Here is a 24,210-nt window from a genome sequence, read left to right as displayed (position 1 = left end):
CTGGACGCCAGAATTGGGCAGAGAACTGGCGTTGAACGCCAGTTTACGTCATCTATCCTTGTGCAAAGTATGGACTATTATATATTTCTGGAAAGCCCTGGATGTCTACTTTCCAACGCAATTGGAAGCGCGTCAATTGGACTTCTGTAGCTCCAGAAATTCCATTCCGAGTGAAGAGAGGTCAGGATCCAACAACATCAGCAGTCCTTTTTCAGCCTAAATCAGATTTTTGCTCAGCTCCCTCAATTTCAGCCAGAAAATACATGAAATTACAGAAAAACACACAAACTCATAGTAAAGTCCAGAAATATGAATTTTTCCTAGAAACTAATGAAAATAAACTAAAAACTAACTAAAACATACTAAAAATTATATGAAATTAACCCCAAAAAGCGTATAAAATATCCGCTCATCACAACACCAAACTTAAACTGTTGCTTGTCCTCAAGCAACTAGACCAATAAAATAGAAGACTAATAGGTTGAGAAGCAATAATATCTTAGAGTTTTTTGCATGAAGCTCAGATTCTAATTAGATGAGCGGGGCTAGTAGCTTTTTGCTTCCGAACAGTTTTGGCATCTCACTTTATCCATTGAAGCTCAGAGTGATTGGCATCTATAGGAACTCAGAATTCAGATAGTGCTATTGATTCTCCTAGTTCAGTATGTTGATTCTTGAACACAGCTACTTTATGAGTCTTGGCTGTGGCCCTAAGCATTTTGTTTTCCAGTATTACCACTGGATACATAAATGCCATAGACACATAATTGGGTGAACCTTTTTAGATTGTGACTCAACTTTGCTAAAGTCCCCAATTAGAGGTGTCCAGAGTTCTTAAGCATACTCTTCTTTTTGCTTTGGACCTTGACTTTAACCGCTCAGTCTCAAGTTTTCACTTGACACCTTCACGCCACAAGCACATGGTTAGGGACAGCTTGGTTTAGCCGCTTAGGCCAAGATTTTATTCCCTTAGGCCCTCCTCCACTGATGCTCAAAGCCTTGGGATCCTTTTTATTACCCTTGCCTTTTGGTTTTAAGGGCTATTGGCTTTTTGCTCTTGCCTTTTGGTTTTAAGAGCTTTGGCTTTTTCTGCTTGCTTTCTCTTTTTCTTTCTCTATATTTTTTTTTCTGCAAGCTTTGTTCTTTGCTGCTTTTTCTTGCTTCAAGAATCATTTTTATGATTTTTCATATTATCAATAACATGTCTCATGTTCATCATTCTTTCAAGAGCCAACATATTTAACAGTCTTAAAAAACAAATTCAAAAGACATATGCACTGTTCAAGCATTCATTCAGAAGACAGAAAGCATTACCACCACATTTAACTAATTAGAATTTCTCTTATTAAAACTCGAAATTTTATTGCCTCTTATTCAAAAGATCTACTACTTTATTCATGTTTGCTGATGATGAGAAAAATAAACTATAGCTTAATTGGAGATAAAATCAAAATAGATATTAATTACTACTATATGACTCCTAAGGTAAACTTCTATAAGGACACTGTCACAGAGTTAAGGCAGAAATTGGAAATTAACAACCTTTATTCTGGGGGAACGGGGGTTCCTCTGATCCTTGGGGTGCTTGGTCCTACAAGAGAAGACTTTTGGCGCTTCAATTCCCTTAAGTCACGCCCTTGCTCCTCTTGTTCTTTAAACATATAGGTCAGAATTTGACTGTGTTCCTTCTGTTCTTTTATTATTTGCTCCATAGCTTCCCGTATCTTGGTAACAGACATCTCAAGATACTCCCAGTATTCAGATTGAGGGATCTCTGGGAGGAATTCCTGTGCTCTCTTCTTGATGGGATCCTCCTGTGATTGTTGTTTTTCCATTGATGCTTTGGTGATTGGCTTCTCAATTGGGATATACTCAGTTATTCCCATCCTCACTCCAGCATCCTTGCAGAGCAGAGAAATCATGCTTGGATAAGCCAACCTGGCCTCTTTAGAATTTTTGTTAGCAATTTTGTAGAGTTCAGCTGAAATCAGTTGATGAACCTCCACTTCCTTTCCCATCATGATGCAATGGATCATCACTGCTCTCTTAACTGTGACTTCAGAACGGTTGCTAGTGGGCAACAGAGAACGCCCAATGAAGTCCAGCCATCCTCTGGCGACTGGTTTGAGATCCTCTCTCTTGAGTTGATTTGGGACACCCTTTGTGTTGGTGGTCCACCTGGCTCCAGGGATACATATGTCCTCTAGAATCTTATCCAGGTCAATGTCTGCTCTCATCATCCTCCTGTTGAAGGAGTCTGGATCATCCTTTAGCTGAGGTAGCTTTAAGATCTCTCTAATCTTGTCAGGGGTGGTATGAACAATCTTTCCTCTGACCATGGTCCGAAATTCATAGAAGGCAGTTCCAGATAGTTTTTGCTTGTCAGTTTGCCACATATTAGCATAGAACTCCTGGACCATGTTCCTTCCTACTTTCGTTTCAGGATTAGCTAGGACTTCCTAGTTCCTGATTCGAATTTGTTCCTGGATCTCCGGATATTCATCTTCTTTCAGATCGAATCTAACTTCCGGGATCACTGATCTCAGACCCATTACTTTAAGATAATGGTCTGAATGTTCTTTAGATAAGAACTTCCCTTGATTCCAAAGTGGTTTTGGAACGCTCTCTTTCTTGCCTCTTGGAGTGGGTTGTTTTCCTTTAGGAGCCATGATCTTAGTGATCTCGGATAAACACACCAAACTTAGAGGTTTGCTTGTCCTCAAGCAAAAGAAAAGAAAGGAGAAGGATAGAAGGAGAGCTGGGTGCAATTGTTGATGGAGGAGGAGGGAGGCCGAACCCAAATTTAAAGGGATGGGGGGGTGGGTTTTCGAAAAATTGGAAAAGATAAGATAAAAAGATTGAGTTGAAAAAGATAAGATAGAAGATATAGTTTAATTTTGAAAAGATATGATAGATTTTTGAAAAAGATAAATCTGAATTTTGAAAAAGATAATATGAAGATTTGAAAAAGATATGGATTAGTTGAAAAGATTTTTGAGTGAAAAAGATAGATTTGTTTTCAGAAAAGATTTGAAAAGAGTTAGATTGAATTTGGAAAGAGGGATTTTTTTTTAAATTAAGGATTTTAGAAATCAGGGTTCTTAACATGTTCATGTAAAAATCATGCATTGAAACATAAAATTTGAAATTAAAATGGAAATACGTGTGGAAAAAATGAATTTGGCTCCTCCCTGCCTTCCTGGCGTTTGAACGCCCAAACACTGCCTGTTTTGGGCGTTCAGCGCCCAATTGCTGCTCTCCTGGGCGTTCAACGCCCAGCTGCTGCCATTACTGGCGTTCAATGCCCAGTGGGTGCCCCTTTCTGGCGTTGAACGCCCAGCTGCTACCATCACTGGCGTTCAGCGCCCAGTGGATGCCCATTTTGGGCATTGAACGCCCAAAATGCACTTTTACTGGCGTTTTCTTGCCAGTGAGATCTTTTTCTCTGTTTTGTGTGCCGAGGTCTTCTATAAATGATTATTTACCTTGTTATCGATGAACTCTATATAAAATAAAAATAAAAATAGAAATAGGGCAAAATGCTTAGAGGATTGTTGCCCCATGGCTGGGTTGCCTCCCAGCAAGCGCTTCTTTATTGTCTTTAGCTGGACCTTGCTGAGCTTTTAATCTAGCTTCAGCCTTGAGCATTCTTGCTTAATGTTGCCTTCAAGATAATGCTTGATTCTCTGTCCATTGACAATGAACTTCTTATCAGAATCAATATCTTGAAGCTCCACATAACCATATGGTGATACACTTGTAATCACGTATGGTCCCCTCCACAGGGATTTCAGTTTCCCAGGGAATAACCTGAGTCTAGAGTTAAACAACAGGACCTTCTGTCCTGGTTCAAAGATTCTAGATGACAGCTTTCTGTCATGCCATTTTTTTTATTTTTCTTTATAAAGCTTGGCATTTTTGAAAGCTGTGAATCTGAATTCCTCTAGCTCATTTAGCTGGAGCAATCGTTTTTCTCCTGCTAATTTGGCATCAAAATTTAGGAATCTGGTTGCCCAGTAGGCCTTATATTCCAATTCCACAGGCAGGTGACATGCCTTACGATACACGAGTTGGTATGGAGATGTCCCTATGGGGGTCTTGAATGCTGTCCTGTAAGCCCACAGAGCATCATCCAGGCTCCGTGCCCAATCCTTTCTACGGGTATTTACTGTCTGTTCCAGGATTCTCTTTAATTCTCTGTTAGAGACTTCAGCTTGCCCATTGGTTTGTGGATGATATGGAGTGGCCACCTTGTGGCGAATTCCATACCGAACCATGGCAGAGTAAAGCTGTTTATTGCAGAAGTGGGTGCCCCCATGACTGATTAGTACTCTAGGGACACCAAACCTGCTAAAGATATGTTTCTGGAGGAACTTCAACACTGTTTTAGTATCATTGGTGGGTGTGGCAATAGCCTCAACCCATTTTGATACATAGTCAACTGCCACCAGAATATAAGTGTTTGAGTATGATGGTGGGAAAGGTCCCATGAAGTCAATTCCCCATACGTCAAACAACTCAATTTCCAAGATTCCTTGTTGAGGCATGGCATAACCATGAGGCAGATTACCAGCTCTTTGGCAACTGTCACAATTACGTACAAACTCTCGGGAATCTTTATAGAGTGTGGGCCAATAGAAGCCACATTGGAGGACCTTGGTGGCTGTTCGCTCACCTCTGAAATGGCCTCCATATTGAGATCCGTGGCAATGCCACAGGATCCTCTGCGCTTCTTCTCTAGGCACACACCTACGGATAATTCCGTCTGCACATCTCTTAAAGAGATAAGGTTCATCCCACAAGTAGTACTTTGCATCAGTAATTAATTTCTTCTTTTGTATCCTGTTGTACTCCTTGGGTATGAACCTTGCAGCTTTATAGTTTGCAATATCAGCAAACCATGGTGCTTCCTGAATGGCGAATAAATGCTCATCAGGAAACGTCTCAGAGATCTCAAGAGAAGGGAGGGACGTCCCTTCCACTGGCTCTATCCGGGACAGATGATCAGCCACTTGGTTCTCTGTCCCTTTTCTGTCTCTTATTTCTATATCAAACTCTTGCAGAAGCAATACCCATCTGATGAGCCTGGGTTTTGAATCCTGCTTTGTGAGTAGATATTTAAGAGCAGCATGGTCAGTATACACAATCACTTTTGATCCTACTAAGTATGATCTGAACTTGTCAATGGCGTAAACCACTGCAAGTAGTTCCTTTTCTGTGGTTGTGTAATTTTTCTGGGCATCATTTAGAACGCGATTGGCATAATAAATGACATGCAGAAGCTTGTTATGCCTCTGTCCCAATACTGCACCAATGGCATGATCACTGGCATCACACATTAGCTCAAATGGTAATGTCCAGTCTGGTGCAGAAATGACTGGTGCTGTGACCAGCTTAGCTTTCAGCGTTTCAAACGCCTGCAGGCACTCTGTGTCAAACACAAATGGCGTGTCAGCAGCTAGCAGATTGCTTAGAGGTTTTGCGATTTTTGAAAAATCCTTTATAAACCTCCTATAGAATCCTGCATGCCCCAGAAAGCTTCTGATTGCCTTAACATTGGCAGGTGGTGGTAATTTTTCAATTACCTCTATTTTTGCTTGATCCACCTCTATTCCCTTGTTTGAGATTTTATGCCCAAGAATAATTCCTTCAGTCACCATGAAGTGACACTTTTCCCAGTTTAAAACTAGGTTGGTCTCTTGGCATCTTTTCAGAACAAGTTTCAGGTGATCAAGACAGGAGCTGAATGAGTCTCCATATACTGAGAAGTCATCCATAAAGACTTCTAGAAATTTTTCCACCATATCAGAGAAAATAAAGAGCATGCATCTCTGGAAGGTTGCGGGCGCATTACATAGCCCAAATGGCATCCTTCTATAAGCAAACACTCCAGAGGGACATGTGAATGCTGTCTTCTCTTGATCCTGGGGGTCTACTGCAATCTGGTTATAGCCTGAGTAGCCATCCAAAAAGCAGTAATAATCATGACCTGCTAGTCTTTCTAGCATCTGGTCTATGAATGGTAAAGGAAAATGATCCTTTCTGGTGGCTGTATTGAGCCTTCTGTAGTCAATACACATGCGCCACCCTGTAACTGTTCTTATAGGAACCAGTTCATTTTTTCATTATGAATCACTGTCATGCCTCCCTTTTTTGGGACGACTTGAACAGGGCTCACCAGGGACTATCAGAAATAGGATAAATAATCCCAGCCTCCAGTAATTTGGTGACCTCTTTCTGCACCACTTCTTTCATGGTTGGATTTAGTCGCCTCTGTGGTTGCACCACTGGTTTGGCATTATCCTCCAATAAGATTTTGTGCATGCATCTAGCTGGGCTTATGCCCTTAAGGTCACCTATGGACCACCCAAGAGCTGTCTTGTGTGTCCTTAGCACTTGAATAAGTGCCTCCTCTTCCTGTGAATTTAAAGCAGAGCTTATGATCACTGGAAAAGTGTCACCTTCTCCCAGAAATGCATATTTCAAGGATGGTGGTAATGGCTTGAGCTCGGGTTTAGGAGGTTTTTCCTCTTTCAGAAGAAAGTTCAGAGGCTCTTTTATGTCCCCTGAATCCTCTAAATCAGGCTGAACATCTTTAAAGATATCTTCCAACTCTGATTCGAGACTCTCAGCCATGTTGATCTCTTCTACCAAAGAGTCAATAAGATCAACTTTCATGCAGTCTGTTGATGTGTCTGGATGCTGCATGGCTTTGACAGCGTTCAACTTGAACTCATCATCGTTGACTCTCAGGGTTATTTCCCCCCTGTTGGACGTCAATGAGGGATCGTCCAGTTGCTAGGAAGGGTCTTCCTAGAATGAGAGTAGCACTCTTGTGCTCCTCCATTTCCAGCACAACAAAGTCAGTGGGAAAGGCGAATGGCCCAACTCTGACAATCATGTCCTCAATCACGCCTGATGGGTATTTAGTAGAACCATCAGCAAGTTGGAGACATATCCGGGTTGGTTTAACTTCTTCAGTTAAGCCAAGCTTCCTGATAGTGGATGCAGGTATTAGGTTGATGCTTGCCCCAGGATCGCATAAAGCTGTCTTGGTGCAATTACCTTCTAATATGCATGGTATCAGAAAACTCCCAGGGTCTTTAAGCTTTTTAGGAAAGCTTTTCAGAATGACTGCACTGCATTCTTCAATGAGGAGAACTCTTTCTGTTTCTCTCCAATCCTTCTTATGACTCAAGATCTCTTTCATGAACTTGGTATAAGAAGGTATTTGCTCAAGTGCTTCTGCAAATGGAATCTTTATTTCAAGAGTCCTGAGATAATCTGCAAAGCGAGCAAATTGCTTATCCTGCTCCTCTTTCCGGAGTTTTTTAGGATAAGGTATCTTGGCTTTATATTCTTCAACCTTAGTTGCTGCAGGTTTATTGCCTACAGAAGTGGTTGAAGAAGCCTTTTTAGAGGGGTTGTTATCAGCATTTGTGTGTGTCTGATCCCTCACTGGCATTTGAGTGCCAGAGTTAGAAGCTGGAGTGAAACTGGACGCCAGCTCCTTGTCTGCTCCTGGCGTCTGAACGCCAGAACTGTGCCCATTTTGGGTGTTCAGCGCCAGATCCTGCCCATTTTGGGCGTTCAACGCCAGATCCTTGCCCATACAGTCCTGCTGTATTTCTGGCGTTGAACGCCAGTTTTGGCCATGGTCTGGGCGTTCAGCGCCAGCCTTCCACCAATTTTCTGGCGTTTTAGCACCAGAATTATTTTTTCCTGGGCTCTTACTGTCCTCAGGTGAATTTTGGGTGGTTTGCTCATTTCTTAGCTTTTTGCTGCCTTGAGGTGGGGTATTTAATGTTTTCCCACTTCTTAGTTGAACTGCTTGGCATTCTTCTGCTATTTGCCTTGACAGCTGCTGCTTTGTTTGCTTAAACTGTTCGTCCATATGTATATTAGCCATCCTTGTCTCTTGTAACCTTTCTTTGAATTCGGCTAACTGCTTTGTTAGAAAGTCCAATTGCTGATTGAATTCAGCAACTTGTTTTACAGGGCTGAGTTCAGCAGTTACTGTTTTAACCTCTTCATTCATGGAAGGGTTGCTGCTTAAGTACAGATGCTGATTCCTGGCAACTGTATCAATGAGCTCTTGAGCCTCTTCAATTGTCTTTTTCATGTGGATAGATCCACCATCTGAGTAATCTAGAGACATTTGAGCTCCTTCTGCAAGTCCATAGTAGAAGATGTCTAACTGAACCCACTCTGAAAACATTTCAGAGGGGCATTTTTGTAGCATCTCTCTGTATCTCTCCCAGGCATCATAAAGAGATTCATTATCTCCTTGCTTGAAGCCTTGGATGTCCAGCCTTAGCTGTGTCATCCTTTTTGGAGGGAAATATTGATTCAGGAATTTTTCTGTCAGCTGTTTCCATGTCCTTATGCTGGCCTTAGGTTGGTTATTCAACCACCTCTTAGCTTGATCTTTTACAGCAAATGGAAACAGTAATAGTCTGTAGACGTCTTGATCTATTTCTTTATCATGTACTATGTCAGCAATTTGTAAAAACTGTGCCAGAAACTCTGTAGGTTCTTCCTGTGGAAGACCGGAATATTGGCAACTTTGCTGCACCATGATAATGAGCTGAGGATTCAACTCAAAGCTACTGACTCCAATGGAGGGTATGCAGATACTACTCCCATATGAAGCAGTAGAGGGGTTAGAATATGACCCCAGAGTCCTCCTGGACTGTTCATTTCCGCTTAGGTCCATGATGGAGAAAGGGAGATGATGTAAAATAGAAAAAATATTTTTATTTATTTATTTATATATTTATTTCGAAAATGAAATAAATTGAAATAAAATAAATAAAAATTGAGTGAAGATTTTCGAAAAACTGAGGAGAGAGAAAGTGGTTAGGGAGTTTTGAAAAGGATATGATGATTTTGAAAACAAGTTTTAAATTTTGAAATAAAAATCTAAATTTTAGAAATATATTTCGAAAATTTGTTTTTAAAATAGAGAGAAAAGATATTTTTGATTTTTAAGAGGAAAGAGAAAAACAATAAGTTAGCACAAGATTTAAAATTTTTAGATCTAATGCTCCCTATTTTCGAAAATTTTGGATGGAAAACACCAAGGAACACCAAACTTAAAAATTTTAAAATCAAGACACAAAAACACAAAGGAAGAACACCAAACTTAAATTTTTTTGAAAACCAGAATAAATTTTCGAAAATTTTAAGGAAAATCAACAAGAAAACACCAAACTTAAAGTTTGGCACAGGATTTAATAGAGAAATTATTTTTGAAAACTATTTTAAAAAGAAAATAAGGATTCTAAAATTTTAACACGACAATAATAAGAGACTCTAAACAAGAAAAAGAAAAATTTCCTAATCTAAGCAACAAAATAAACCGTCAGTTGTTCAAACACGAACAATCCCCGGCAACGGCGCCAAAAACTTGGTGCACGAATTATGAATCACACTTTTCACAACTCGTACCACTGACCAGCAAGTGCACTGGGTCGTCCAAGTAATACCTCACGTGAGTAAGGGTCGAATCCCACGGAGATTGTTGGTTTGAAGCAATCTATGGTTATCTTGTAAATCTTAGTCAGGAAGTCAATTATGTTTATCAGTTGAATTGCGAATAACCAAGGGAGCATAAATTAAAGGTTACTTGTTGTGCAGTAATGGAGAATATGTTGGAGTTTTGGAGATGCTTTGTCTTCTGAATCTCTGCTTTCCTCTGTCTTCTGATTCACGCACGCACGTCCTCCTATGGCAAGCTGTGTGTTGGTGGATCACCGTTGTCAATGGCTACCTTCCATCCTTCCAGTGAAAACTACGCTCACGCGCTCTGTCACAGCACGGCTAATCACCGATTGGTTCTCGATCCGGTTGGAATAGAATCCCTTGATTCCTTTGCGTTTGTCACTAACGCCCAGCCTTCAGGAGTTTGAAGCTCGTCACAGTCATTCAATCCTTGAATCCTACTCGGAATACCACAGACAAGGTTTAGACTTTCCGGATTCTCATGAATGCCGCCATCAATTCTAGCTTATACCACGAAGATTCTGATTAAGAGATCTAAGAGATACTCATTCAATCTGATATAGAACGGAGGTGGTTGTCAGGCACACGTTCACGGTTTGAGGAAGGTGATGAATGTCACGGATCATCACCTTCATCACAGTTAAGCGCGAATGAACATCTTAGATAGGAACAAGCGTGTTTGAATGGAAAACAGAAATACTTGCATTAATTCATCGAGACACAGCAGAGCTCCTCACCCCCAACAATGGGGTTTAGAGACTCATGCCGTCAGAGAATACAAAGTTTAGATCTAAAATATCATGAGATATAAAATAAGTCTCTAAAAGTTGTTTAAATACTAAACTAGTAGCCTAGGTTTACAACAAATGAGTAAACTATGATGGATGATGCAGAAGCCCACTTCTGGGGCCCACTTGGTGTGTGCTGGGGCTGAGAATTAAGCAATCCACGTGCAGAGGCCATTTGTGGAGTTGAACGCCAGTTTTTGTGCCAGTTTGGGCGTTCAACTCCAGCTTTTGATCCTTTTCTGGCGCTGGACGCCAGAATTGGGCAGAGAACTGGCGTTGAACGCCAGTTTACGTCGTCTATCCTTGTGTAAAGTATAGACTATTATATGTTGCTGGAAAGCCCTGGATGTCTACTTTCTAACGCAATTAGAAGCATGCCATTTCGAGTTCTGTAGCTCCAGAAAATCTACTTTGAGTGTAGGGAGGTCAGAATCCAACAGCATCAGTAGTCCTTTTTCAGCCTGAATCAGATTTTTGCTCAGCTCCTTCAATTTCAGCCAGAAAAATACCTGAAATTACAGAAAAACACACAACTCATAGTAAAGTCCAGAAATATGAATTTTTCCTAAAAACTAATGGAAATAAACTAAAAGCTAACTAAAACATACTAAAAACTATATGAAATTAACCCCAAAAAGCGTATAAAATATCCGCTCATCATGATTCTTGAAGCAAGAAAAAGCAGTGAAGAACAAAGCTTGCGAAAAAAAAAAAGAAAAAAAAAAGCAAGCAGAAAAAGCCAAAAGCTCTTTAAACCAAAAGGCAAGAGCAAAAAGCCAATAGCCCTTAAAACCAAAAGGCAAGGGTAATAAAAAGGATCCAAGGCTTTGAGCATCAGTGGATAGGAGGGCCTAAAGGAATAAAATCCTAGCCTTAGCGGCTAAACCAAGCTATCCCTAACCATGTACTTGTGGTGTGAAGGTGTCAAGTGAAAACTTTAGACTGAGCGGTTAAAGTCGAGGTCCAAAGCAAAAAAACAGAGTGTGCTTAAGAACCCTGGACACCTCTAATTGGGGACTTTAGCAAAGCTGAGTCACAATCTGAAAAGGTTCACCCAGTTATGTGTCTGTGGCATGTATGTATCCGGTGGTAATACTGGAAAACAGAGTGCTTAGGACCACGGCCAAGACTCATAAAGTAGCTGTGTTCAAGAATCAACATACTGAACTAGGAGAATCAATAACACTATCTAAATTCTGAGTTCCTATAGATACCAATCATTCTGAACTTCAAAGGATAAAGTGAGATGCCAAAACTGTTCAGAAGCAAAAAGCTAATAGCCCCGCTCATCTAATTAACACTGATCTTCATAGATGTTTTTGGAATTCGTTGTATATTCTCTTCTTTTTATCCTACTCTGTTTTTAGTTGCTTGGGGACAAGCAACAATTTAAGTTTGGTGTTGTGATGAGCGGATAATTTATACACTTTTTGGCATTATTTTTACTTAGTTTTTAGTATGATTTAGTTAGTTTTTAGTATATTTTTATTAGTTTTTAATTAAAAATCACATTTCTGGACTTTACTATGAGTTTGTGTGTTTTTCTGTGATTTCAGGTATTTTCTGGCTGAAATTGAGGGAGCTGAGCAAAAATCTGATTCAGGCTGAAAAAGGACTGCTGATGCTGTTGGATTCTGACCTCCCTGTACTCAAAGTGGATTTTCTGGAGCTACAGAACTCCAAATGGCGCGCTCTCAATTGCGTTGGAAAGTAGACATCCAGGGCTTTCCAGCAATATATAATAGTCCATACTTTGCTCAAGGATAGACGACGTAAACTGGCGTTCAACGCCAGTTCTATGTTGCAGTCTGGCGTCCAGCGCCAGAAACAAGTTACAAGTTGGAGTTCAACGCCAGAAACAGGTTACAACCTAGCGTTGAACGCCCAAAACAGCCCAGGCACGTGAGAAGCTTAAGTCTCAGCCCCAGCACACACCAAGTGGGCCCCAGAAGTATATTTCTGCACCATCTATCATAGTTTGTTCATTTTCTATAAACCTAGGTTACTAGTTTAGTATTTAAACAACTTTTAGAGGTTTATTTCGCACCTCATGACATTTTAGATCTGAACTTTGTACTCTTTGACGGCATGAGTCTCTAAACTCCATTGTTGAAGGTGAGGAGCTCTGCTGTGTTTCGATGAATTAATGCAACTATTTCTGTTTTCTATTCAAACATGCTTGTTTCTATCTAAGATGTTCATTCGTACTTCAATATGATGGATGTGATGATCCGTGACAGTCATCACCATTCTCAACCTATGAACGCGTGCCTGACAACCACCTCCGTTCTACCTTCGATTGAATGAATATCTCTTGGATTCCTTAATCAGAATCTTCGTGGTATAAGCTAGAATCTATTGGCAGCATTCTTGAGAATCCGGAAAGTCAAACCTTGTCTGTGGTATTCCGAGTAGGATTCAGGGATTGAATGACTGTGACGAGCTTCAAACTCACGAGTGTTGGGCGTAGTGACAGACGCAAAAGGATCAATGGATCCTATTCCGACATGATCGAGAACCGACAGATGATTAGCCGTGCGGTGACAGCGCACTGGACCTTTTTCACTGAGAGGACGGATGGTAGCCATTGACAACGGTGATCCACCAACACACAGCTTGCCATAGGAGGAAGGTTGGGTGTGTGAAGAAGAAGAGAAGGAGAAAGCAAAGATTCAGAAGACAACGCATCTCCAAAACTCCAACATATTCTCCATTACTGCAGAACAAGTATTTATTTTATGCCCTTTGACTTTTTACAGTTTAAACTAAGAATTATTATTGATATTATATCCTGACTAAGAATTGCAAGATAACCATAGCTTGCTTCAAACCAACAATCTCCGTGGGATTCGACCCTTACTCACGTAAGGTATTACTTGGACGACCCAGTGCACTTGCTGGTTAGTGGTACGAGTTGTGAAACGTGTGATTTACAATTCGTGCACCAGTCCCGATCTAGCCATCTCTCTGTTCCACCTCGGCTTGCTTCTCGTCATTCTTAGGCTCCTCATGAGCTCAGTCATTGTCCATCGGGGATGCTTGGAAGGACGCTAGTCTTGGTCTTTTTCTACCAGTTCCGAAGAGAGAAGTATACACTCGAGGGGTTGCACCCTTCTTCAGGTTCTATTATGCAATTTCAGAAGATTCTTCAATTTTGCCTTTCTTAGCATTTTCTTCTTTGGGTGCATGTTGTTGTTTGTTTTGGCCCAAATTCACTGAGTCCTTCAAGGTAATTCTTTTCTTAGCTTTGTGGGCCTTGCTGGAAGATAACCCATATGAAACTCCACCCTTTTTAAAACTCACTTTAGCTTTTCCTTTTTTAATCACCTTAGTCCACCCCTCCTCTTCATCACTTGTTGCCAAATTAACGTAATTTGCACGAGAAACACTCTCCGATGAATCCGAACCTTCCCTATTCTTTTGCTCCTCACCAATATTATTTTCAAATTCAAAAAATGACATTTTTTGATCAATTGTTACATTCCTCATCTCCGGCAATTTGTCAGTTTTCGATGACACCTTCCCATGGTTCTCATTCAAAGCAATTCCTTCCACACCCTCATCAATGTAAGAAGAAGCACTCTTGCACTTCCTTGCTACATGACCATGGCATGAACACGTCTCACAAATAAGATGAAAACTCGTATTCTACCTCATATTCATAGTCATCAACAATGATTTTCTTTATCACTGCCATACCGAGGTCTATCTGGACGCATGCACGCGCAAACTTGCCTTTCTCTGCCGATTTTGTAGCTAAGTCAACTTTAATTGGCTTCTCCACTGCCGCTGCTATGCGCATCATTGTCTCCTCCTGGTAGTACCATATAGGAAGTCCAGAGATGCGGATCCAGACCATGGTGGATCCAAAAGAGGCCTCACATGGTCTGAAATCATAGGACCAAGGTTTTATAACCACATAAAACCCCGCAATCAGTCATGGACCACCTAAGAGCACTCTCTCCCTATCTTCGAAAAAATCAAACTTAACCATGAAATATTCAAACCCAACATCTAATAATTCAAAGCCACCTTTGAGGCGCCATACGACCTTAAGCCTGTGAAGAAGCGCTGTGTAACTAAAACGCTTTCCTAACACCTTAATAACCACTGCATCCGGATAGTTTAGCCAAAGAAGATCTAGCTTTCTCCGAAAAAGTTATACATGGTGGTGTGGAGTCCCCCTACTTTCCAATCATCACAGCCATGCTATCCAGAAAGAGATTCTACCCATGTGAAAGCCTTAGCCGTCTTAGCACCCACTACTTATCTCTAAAGGATACCTTTAAAGATTTGACCGTCTCTCCCAAGTTGATCCCCTCTTTGTCCCCAGATACAAACCCCCCTTGCACTCTTTCTCTTATCTCTGCCACCGGCATTGCCGGCTTCCTCACTGTATTTCTTCCTCGAACACTCTCCTCCGCTCTCTCATCCGCTCATGATTCTTTATTAGTGGTTTTTTTAAGAATCTTAAATTAATCTCAATGAAAGCAAAATAATTTTTTTTTACCGAGGAGAAAAAAAAGGAAGTTTTTGAAAAGAAAATAGAAATTCTTTAAATGTTACATAGAAATTCTACTAAAACAACACAAAAATTCTATAAAATTTGGGTTTAGGGTTTGTATTTGGAGATTTTAGTATATTTGTTAATTATCATTACTTGTTTGTTAATGATTTTTCTATTTTAATGCATTGGACTTTAGTATTTTTGTAAGAGTTTGTATACTATGAATTTAGGAGTTAGTAGTTGATAGCAACTCAAGACGCGATCCAAGTCATATTCCAAGACAAATAACTAAACTATTCTATTTCTAAACTAGACAATTCATCAAACATTTGATGTGCAATTATAAAACATAAACTTACAAATAATGAAAATGTAAAGCTAAGATTACCGAATTTGCAACAAACATAAAACTAACATCAAGAAATATAAACTAACAATATCCAAAGAAAATAAAGCATTCATAACATTAATTGAAATAAAACAAGAAAAGGAAAGCTATTTTGTCAAGTTGAATAAAAAAACAATTACTTTATTCATCACAAATGGGAATTTTTCTGTACAATGATTTCCAAGCATGATGTCATTCCTCTATACACAATTAAATTTAGTTTAGATGCCAAACCTGAATAACAGGATGCAGTCACAACAGCAAGATGCATTTGACAATGAGGAGCATTCCATCTGCTTTCCACAGAAGTTCTATCTTTTAGGTAGCGCTTGTTTTGAGGTATTAGAACAAAGACTGAGAGACTGGAACTCGGTATTGTGTTTGTTGGTCCAGAAATTAGTACTAAAATTTCAGTATTTCAGTACTTCCAAAAAGTAGGGACATAGAGGACTGAAATTTTTGGGAACGGAGACTGAAACTTTAATAATATTTTATACCTAAAATACCCCATTTCAATTAATTAATTTCAACTTTACCCTTTATGCAAATTAAATTAGAGCTTCATTCTTATTTCAGTCGCTATCTCCTACTTTATACCAAACACAATACTGAGACTTATTTCACTCTTTGTCTCAGTCTCTCAGTCTCAGTCTTTCAATCTCTGTCTCTCTTCCAAACACTACCCTAGAGAACTTTTCCCAATAGATCATCAATATTAGCGTGCTGGATGCATAGAAACCAATTAAGACATTATAATTGATATAGAAAGCACCTTTCTTTACTGATTGCAGAGAACAGGCCTTTTGATGATGTATTGGGTAGTACAACAATTACCGATGGATGCTTATATTAGTACAAAAAATGTGATAAAAAAAAAAAATTAAACGTATTGTTCAGACATTGACATTGCAATTTTAATATGCACTCTGACCTAAGTCTGTAATCTCTCTAATTACTCTTCAGATTCAATGCGTCATTCAAAGAAAGTGTACACCAAAAAACAAACCTCCTATCAAATTTTTATGAACCACAAATAAAAATTGAGACAGCTTGGTGCATACCATTATAAATATTTAACCCTCAGTCATTTCTTTTACTTCGCGAGTTCGGCATGAGTGAGATTAAAAATGCTTTTATAGCTATGAAGTTGCAGAAAGAAAAAAGGAAAGAAAGAAGGAAGTACTTAAATTCATTACCTTGCTAGAGTTAGTTTGATTTCTTCTCACTTCTCAGCAGTAGGGACATGGATGAGCACAAGTAGTTCTTTTCAAAGCAGTGAATGACATGAAAACAAGTTCAATAGTTTAGTTTCTTCAGCCAAATCACCAATAATCTTGACAGGAGCACGATCCATCCTTGAAGCTGTGGAATCGGTTAGTGTCGCAAATAACTATTTCTTGAGTTGTGATCTTTGAGACATGCTTCATAAAATTATGGCAATTGCAACAGATCCGCAGGTGTTTGAAGATTCGTATTGTTTTCACATGGCTATTGCTCATAAGGGCAAATGACAAGAGCCAACTTCTCACTATGGTGATTAAGATGTTCTTCTTTCTCTGTATCTGGAACATCATGAAGCACATGTTCCAATTTGTGGTACATAACCAATCAATCTTAGCTTTTCACCAAGCTCCTCCAATTTCAAATGGATTTCCCTGATGTGAGGATGTGCCCCATCCGATACAAAGACATGTACTCCATCCGACACAAAGACATGTACTTTATTGTTGATTTCTACCCAGCTATAACCAGGTTGCTTTATTGCTATGTGAGCCTGCATTAAAATTACAATTTAGAGAACCTGCATTAGGTGACCAAGCAAGATCTCTATGTGAACAATCTCACTAGATACATGATAGATGTAGCCGACCCCACCTAGTGAGATAAGGCTTATTTAATTGACATAATTTCTGAAGCTAGAGATTCATTGACTTATCAAGGTGTTCCATATGCTCTTATACACCTGAATAAAGTAAAGGCAAGATTATATAGTTAATGCTTAGTCTTAACTCAGTCCACCTCAATTCTCACATTGCCCCAGAGTACATAATTTGATATGCTAACTGAAAAAGCTGAGTTAAAGCTTTAAGAACAAAGCTGTGTTGGTGTTATGAAACCAATATTTCATTTAAAACTCAAATTATACAACACCGTATGAGTATATTAGAGATTATAGATGTTCACAAAGAAAAGCATATTGGGATATTAATATTTAGTTTCTGCATAAACAAACACCAAAAAAAGAAGATAAAAATTTCAAGAATCTTGAGCTGTTCGATTTGGTTTAAAGATGATAAAAGTCACCCAAGCAACACATAGAATTCCATGAGCTCAAATCTGACTGACCCAAACCAAGATGATAAAACATTGAACCTTGTCAAACTAAATAAACCTTTGCACAAATCAAACAACACGATTTATTTCATGAAGCACATAACTTCTCGCCAACACATTAATACACAAAATCTTAACATAGATTTGGAGTAGTAGTTTCAGTTCTATTTTTTCCCCACATCTTTATTAACATAGATAATTGAAAACTACATTTATAACCTATTTATTAAAAACTTACATGCATAACTACTGATAACATAATTAATATAGCACATGCTATATTACATATAATAATCCAAGTTGCAAGACAAAACCAGGGGCAAGAAATGCATTATTTCATTTTCTTTGTTCTCTGAGAAAGACCCACTTCTAGTGTTTGATAATCATAATTTGATTAATAGTATACTCCACCATTAGGATCACAATCTTGGTTTTGAAGCACTTCAACGACTTGGCTCATGGTAGGCCTCTCTTCTTTGTCCTCTTCTATGCAACCCAAAGCCACTCTAGCCAGAATGTCCATCTTATTCTCATCATAATTTGACCCTAATGCAGAATCCAAGATTTGCTCCACCCAAGATGCACATTCTCTCCTTTTCTCTCGCACCCATGTTACTAGCCTCCCATTGTATGGTTCTTCTCCATTAATTGCTTGAATATCTGCTGTCGGATTCTTTCCAGTTATCATCTCCAAGAGAACAATTCCATAGCTATAAACATCCACTTTGGAAGTAACTGCTAGGTTGAAAACCCACTCAGGCGCCATATACCCTCTGGTTCCTCTTATCATTGAGAAATTTGGATTGTTGGTGAGAACATCTCTGTTCAATAACTTGGACAATCCGAAATCTGCAACCTTGGGTTGATAATTTGAATCCAAGAGAATATTTTGAGGTTTTATATCACAGTGCAAAATCCATTCCAAGCATTCTTCATGTAAATATGCCAAACCTCTTGCTGTTCCGAGAGCGATGTTATACCTCTTGCTCCAATCAAGTGTATTGGATGAGAGGTTATCTGCCAAAGAACCATTTTCCATGTACTCGTACACCAATAGCCGATGCTTTCCCTCGGCGCAATAACCCCACATTTCAATCAAGTTCATGTGGTTGAGCCTTCCAATGATGCTCGCTTCAGCAAGGAATTCACCTTCTCCTTGCTTAGCATCATTGAGTTTCTTTACAGCAGCAATTCTTTGATCCGACAATAGAGCTTTGTATACAGTGCCTCCTGCACCCCTTCCAATCTCTTGGCTGAATCCTTTTGTCGCCTTTTTTAGCTCAGAATAGCTAAATTTTCTGAATCCCACCGCTGCAAGATGATGGCCATGTGGATCTATGCTAGAATTGTGCTGGCACTTGATTAAGAATAAAACAACAAAAATGCAAGTCATTTCAAGAACTCCAATTGCAGCGGCAAACCACAAAAGGAAGCTCACAAAATGGCTTACATGTTTTTTCAAATATTCTCTATGAATTTTCACAGAACAATCACTGTTTCTGATGACAGAGTCTTCATAGCTGGGGGGAAAGCTTTTCCCTTTGGGCACTTTCAAGTAGGTTATAGTTCTCGCAGCTCCTGGCAAATGTCCGTTGAGCAATTCTCTTTTTTGATAGCACTTGAAGACGCCCTTAACGTTGTCATATGAATACTGAAACCCTTTGCAATGAGAACTATTCAAGCACCCGTTTTCACAATCAGTGTAGGTACAATTGGGTATGAAATTGTAGTCATAGCCATAGAACTCAACTCGGTCCAATCCCAAGAAAGTAAAGTCACTTTCATTAGACGTAGCAGAAAAAATGGATTCACACCCATAAGACCAATCACTTTGATTCTTCACTTTGTACCCAGGAACACATGAACATTTCCTTCCCTTTTTAGAATCAAATCTGCAAACACTATTTGCACCACAAATCCCATGAATGCTGCAACTGTTAGAAATGGCTTGCATTGAGACGTACCATTTTTGTGATAGATCTTGACTGTACACTCGAAGATTTCCATCATGATCGATTGTCAACCTTCTAGGCAGCATCACACCGTAATCAGATGTTCTTACACTATAATTATCTGACGAATCAAAATGTCCAAGAGGATTTAGCACTGCAATTCTGCTACTATTGTAAGTAAACCTTCCAGCTTCCCAAACTCTGAGCACAAGATCGGGCCAATAAGTGCTCGACACGTCAGGGCCATCGTAAAGAAGGGTAAGAACGTTTCTATTGTCAAAGGACAACTTATAGAAACCAGAGGAATGGTTACTCTCTGTTCTTGAAGAAACTAACTGTGTACTTCTGGTGAGATGTTGTCCGGGAAGAAGAGTGTCCGTTGGGAAATCAAAACTCTGCCACAGAATACGTCCTCCTTGCAACTCTCGTAGAACAAGATTGCCATCATCTCCGAGTCGTAATTCTGTTGGAAGATATGACTCGGTCTCAGAAGACCATATTTGGAACTGACCTGCATCTACCAAAGCAAGATTGCCGGTGTGCAAGAGAGAAATCTTTGAGCGCTTTCCATTCACAGGTTGGTCACGATTTGCCATCCAAACAACAGTAGGAGTTGTAATATTTTGGGAATCAGTCCTTCTAGTGAACCATATTGCAAAGGAGAAGGCATTATCACCAACTTCAAAGAAGCCCGCAGAGAACATGCCATTTTCTGAAACAATGACATCTTGTTCGGCTTTGTCCACTGAGAGAGAGGAGTAGCCTTTGTTCAGTGCATCTAAAGATGACGAGAATTGAAATGAAAAGTACAAGACCAGAAGAAATAACATTAAGGTTGAGGAAGCCATGTTCAAGCTATGCAAGCTATAGAGAAAGATTATGAAGGAATTGCTAGCATTGCTCTATAAAACTGCTGGTGGCTGACTGGCTGATTTGATGCATGCCTAAGATCATTAATTAATGCGTACGTAAGATGATGTCGGTATCATTATTTTTCTAAAATATATTATATAATAATTTATACTAAAATTCCCTTATCATCAATTATCAATTATAAATTACTAAAATACATTTTTGACTAAATTTATTAAAATGACTAAAATATGTTTTAATTTTCAAAAGATAACTTTTTTATTTATTTTTAAAAATACAAAAGTTATCCTTTTAACTAATTTTAAAAGTACTATAATAACTTTTAAAATTAATTTTATTTAATTATATTATAAATAAGAAATTTAATTTTAAAATGATTAAACTACACTTTTACTTAATTCTAAAACTAAAATGCCCCTCAAATATTAATTTTGAAAAGATTAAATACCACTTTAAGGATTAATTTTAAAAAGATTAAAAAGGTTATTTTTGTGGCTATGTTACTCCTTTTATAATTTAGAACAAAAACATTTTATTATTAATAACTAGAGTAAAATATCGTTTTTGTCTCCAACGTTTGGGGTAAGTCCCAAAGTTGTCCTTAACGTTTCAATCGTCCTATTTGAGTCCCTAACGTTTCAAAACTGACTCAATGTTGTCCTGCCGTTAGGGATCCGTTAACATAATTAACGGCGGGACAAAATTGAGACGATTTTAAAACGTTAGGGACTTAAATAGGACGAAAACATTAGGGACAAAAATCATACATAGAAATAAATTTTAATTTTATCCTTCAATAATATCAATTTTTTACTATACATAGTATTCAATTATTTTTTAATCACATCTAACACTTAATCATATTACTTTCATTTTAAATAAATTAATTTTTTTTATAATTTTACTCTTAAAAATTTTTAGTTATCATGAAATGTTTGTATAATGACTAGTATATAAACTTGCAGAAAAGAAAAAAATAATATATATACAATAAAATATAAATTATACCTTTTGTCTCTAATGTATCAAAATTCTTTAAAATTATAAAAAAAATAAATTTATTTAAAATGAAAGTAATGTGATTAAGTGTAATTTATTTACGTGTAACTAAAAAAATAATTGAATACTATGTACAGTAAAAAATTAATATTATTGAAAGATAAAATTAAATTAAAATTTATTTTTATGTATCGTTTTTGTCCCTAACGTTTTCGTCCTATTTAAATCCCTAATGTTTCAAAATCGTCTCAATTTTGTCCCGCCGTCAATTCTGTTAACGGATCCCTAACGGCAGGATAACATTGAGTCAATTTTGAAACGTTAGGGATTTAAATAGGATGATTGAAATGTTAGGGACAACTTTAGAACTTACTCCAAACGTTGGGGACAAAAACGATACTTTACTCTAATAACTATATAATATAATTTAAAAACACAAATAAAAAATATATATTAATGCAAATAATATGATCCATGATTTTTTTTATTTATTCATATTTTTGTGATTTACTTCTACAAAAAACATCTTCATATGAATATGATATTGCAAACCGTTAGAAGATTTAACATATTTGACTCAATATATATAACTAAATTATCTATCAATTTACAGTATCATCTCCACATAAAGGTGTCTCATAAAAGTAACCACCTTTTTATTTCATTGGAAAAATTGTAGGAGTGGTAATTTTCTCTTCCCTGTCTTTTACGTTTGCAGCTGCGTCTCTTAATGGAGCATACGTTGTTGAAATAAATTAATTTTAATAACCTAGATCATCCATATTGAATCATTAAAAAATATATCATATCATAATGCGGAAGCGTACCTGAATTCATAAATATGAATCATACGATCGGAAGAGTTTGGATCTTGTGGTTCTTTCGATCTTCCTCAACCAAAGCCTTCTGTATTCCTAGGTGGCTGAACTGCAACTCTTTTGATGGGGAAAGAGCAACAAAGGCGGCTTTTGGTATATTGGGGACCGAAACCCTGTAAGTCTATTTATATTTGAGCATGGCACCCATTAAACCCTTAAGCCCAAATAAAATAGTATCTAAAGCCCAAAAGATAATATATCTAAAATCTAAAAAGATAATTATCTAAGGAACAAAAGATAATATCCGGTTTTATTCTCATTTAATTCCAAATCAAAAGTAATAATGACTTATTCAATTTAGCATTTATAACAATAAATGAGATCACCATTATATAAGTCATTTAATTTGAAATAGCATAATTTGTGATTATAATTAATATATGTATTGCCCACAAATAAGTTAGGAAATCAAATAATTTTCTAACAATCTCCCACTTGGGCTATACATATATTATTTCTTGACATAATCACATATTTATAAACTTTATGCGCGCATCTGAATGCTATTTCTCTCATTACTTTAACAATCTGGTCCGTCTCAAACATTAGACATGGAACTACCGCAGCTTTTATCACATTAAATGCCGTGACTAAACCACGCCAATCACCATCCTAATATACTCAACGACATAGATCAAATTTGGATGAGTAATATGGAAATTACATGCCAAGTGATCTCATGCATGTCTATTTCCAGCTGGTCCAACTTTATTGAGATCAAACACAATACAAATATTGCAAAATGAACATTTCACATAATATGAAATAAACCATCAACTTAATTCTGCAGAAAAATAACTCAATATCTGTCATAGGACATATATCATAAAATAAACTCCCACTAATCCAAGGCATCACAAATATTGACACCCATCCGAGCAGTGTGCTCATGAAAACTTTAGGGATCAATTTCTTGGTTAATGAGTCTGCTAGCATATACTCTGTTCCTATATGTCCTATGAAAATCTGTTTTTCTTAACCTTTCTCCTTGACAACTAAGAGCTTAATGTCTGTATGCTTCGATTTTATCAAGCTCTTATTGTTATTGGAGTATATTACTGCTGACTTATTGTCACAAAATATCTTTAATGGCCTTCAATGTCATCTACTATACGAAGCTCAGTGACAAAGTTTCGCAACCATATGCCATGAAATCGGAATCAGAGTACCTAATGATCTCCAAATTTTCTGATCTCCGACAAATAAGCATGTAATCCTTTGTTCTCTTTAAACAACGCATTACGCGTTTAACAGCTATCCAATGATCCATATCCGGATTGCTCAAGTATCTACCCAACACTCCCACTATAAATGATATATCGAGATGTATGTAGACTTGAGCATACATTAAATTCCCTAGTGCTGATGCATAAGGTTTATCATGCATTGTTGTCTTCTTAAGATCATTTTGGGGCATTGCTTGAGACTAAACTTGTCTCCTTTAACTACGGGTGTGTCCATTGGTCTATAACTTTCTATGACATATCTACTTAAAATCTTTTGATATAGTTCTTTTGTGACAATCTAAGAATACCTTGAGAGTAATCTCTTAGTATCTCAATTCCTAATACAAAAGAGGCATCACCAAGATCTTTCATTTCGAATTTGTTCGATAGAAATTTCTTAGTTTCATGCAACAAGCCTATATCGTTGCCGGCAAGTAGAATGTCATCAACATATAAGACCCAAAAAAAAGTATTTACTCCCACTGAACTTGCGGTATACACATTCATCTATAATATTTAGCTCAAAACCGTATGAGGTAATGACTTGATGAAACTTGTGATACCATTGACGGGAAGCTTGTTTGAGACCATAGATGGATTTTGTCCTTTTTCTATTGGATCTCCTTAATGACACTTCTTGAGGTTGTTGAGCTTGCTGTATGGGTTGAGGTTGATGAGGATTCTCATCATTTTTTTTGTACTGTAGCAGTATCTTGAGCAACAACAATATTCTCATTGTTCTCTTGTACTGTAACTGGATC

The 24,210-nt window shown here is 37.9% G+C and overlaps 1 protein-coding gene and 1 long non-coding RNA gene across 2 annotated transcripts; both read right to left on the bottom strand.

Annotated features, from left to right (window-relative positions):
- Nucleotides 1-10,273: 10,273 nt before the first annotated feature.
- LOC148574864 (uncharacterized) lies at nt 10,274-16,508 on the bottom strand. Its single transcript, XR_015904766.1, has 3 exons — nt 16,384-16,508; nt 15,422-15,910; nt 10,274-10,801 (listed from the first exon to the last, which is right to left on the bottom strand). It is a non-coding gene; the product is annotated as an uncharacterized LOC148574864 (long non-coding RNA).
- A 1,072-nt stretch (nt 16,509-17,580) lies between these two features.
- On the bottom strand, nt 17,581-20,346 carry LOC107628397 (putative receptor protein kinase ZmPK1). The gene has a single exon (XM_016331087.3). It carries the CDS (start codon nt 20,319-20,321, stop codon nt 17,916-17,918), a length of 2,406 nt encoding a protein of 801 aa, XP_016186573.1. The 5' UTR covers nt 20,322-20,346; the 3' UTR covers nt 17,581-17,915.
- Nucleotides 20,347-24,210: the final 3,864 nt, after the last annotated feature.

Source organism: Arachis ipaensis, chromosome B2, assembly GCF_059453495.1.
Source record: "Arachis ipaensis isolate K30076 ecotype BB chromosome B2, ASM5945349v1, whole genome shotgun sequence".
Taxonomy (NCBI): Eukaryota; Viridiplantae; Streptophyta; class Magnoliopsida; order Fabales; family Fabaceae; genus Arachis; species Arachis ipaensis.
This window is presented reverse-complemented; position numbering and strand designations above follow the sequence as displayed.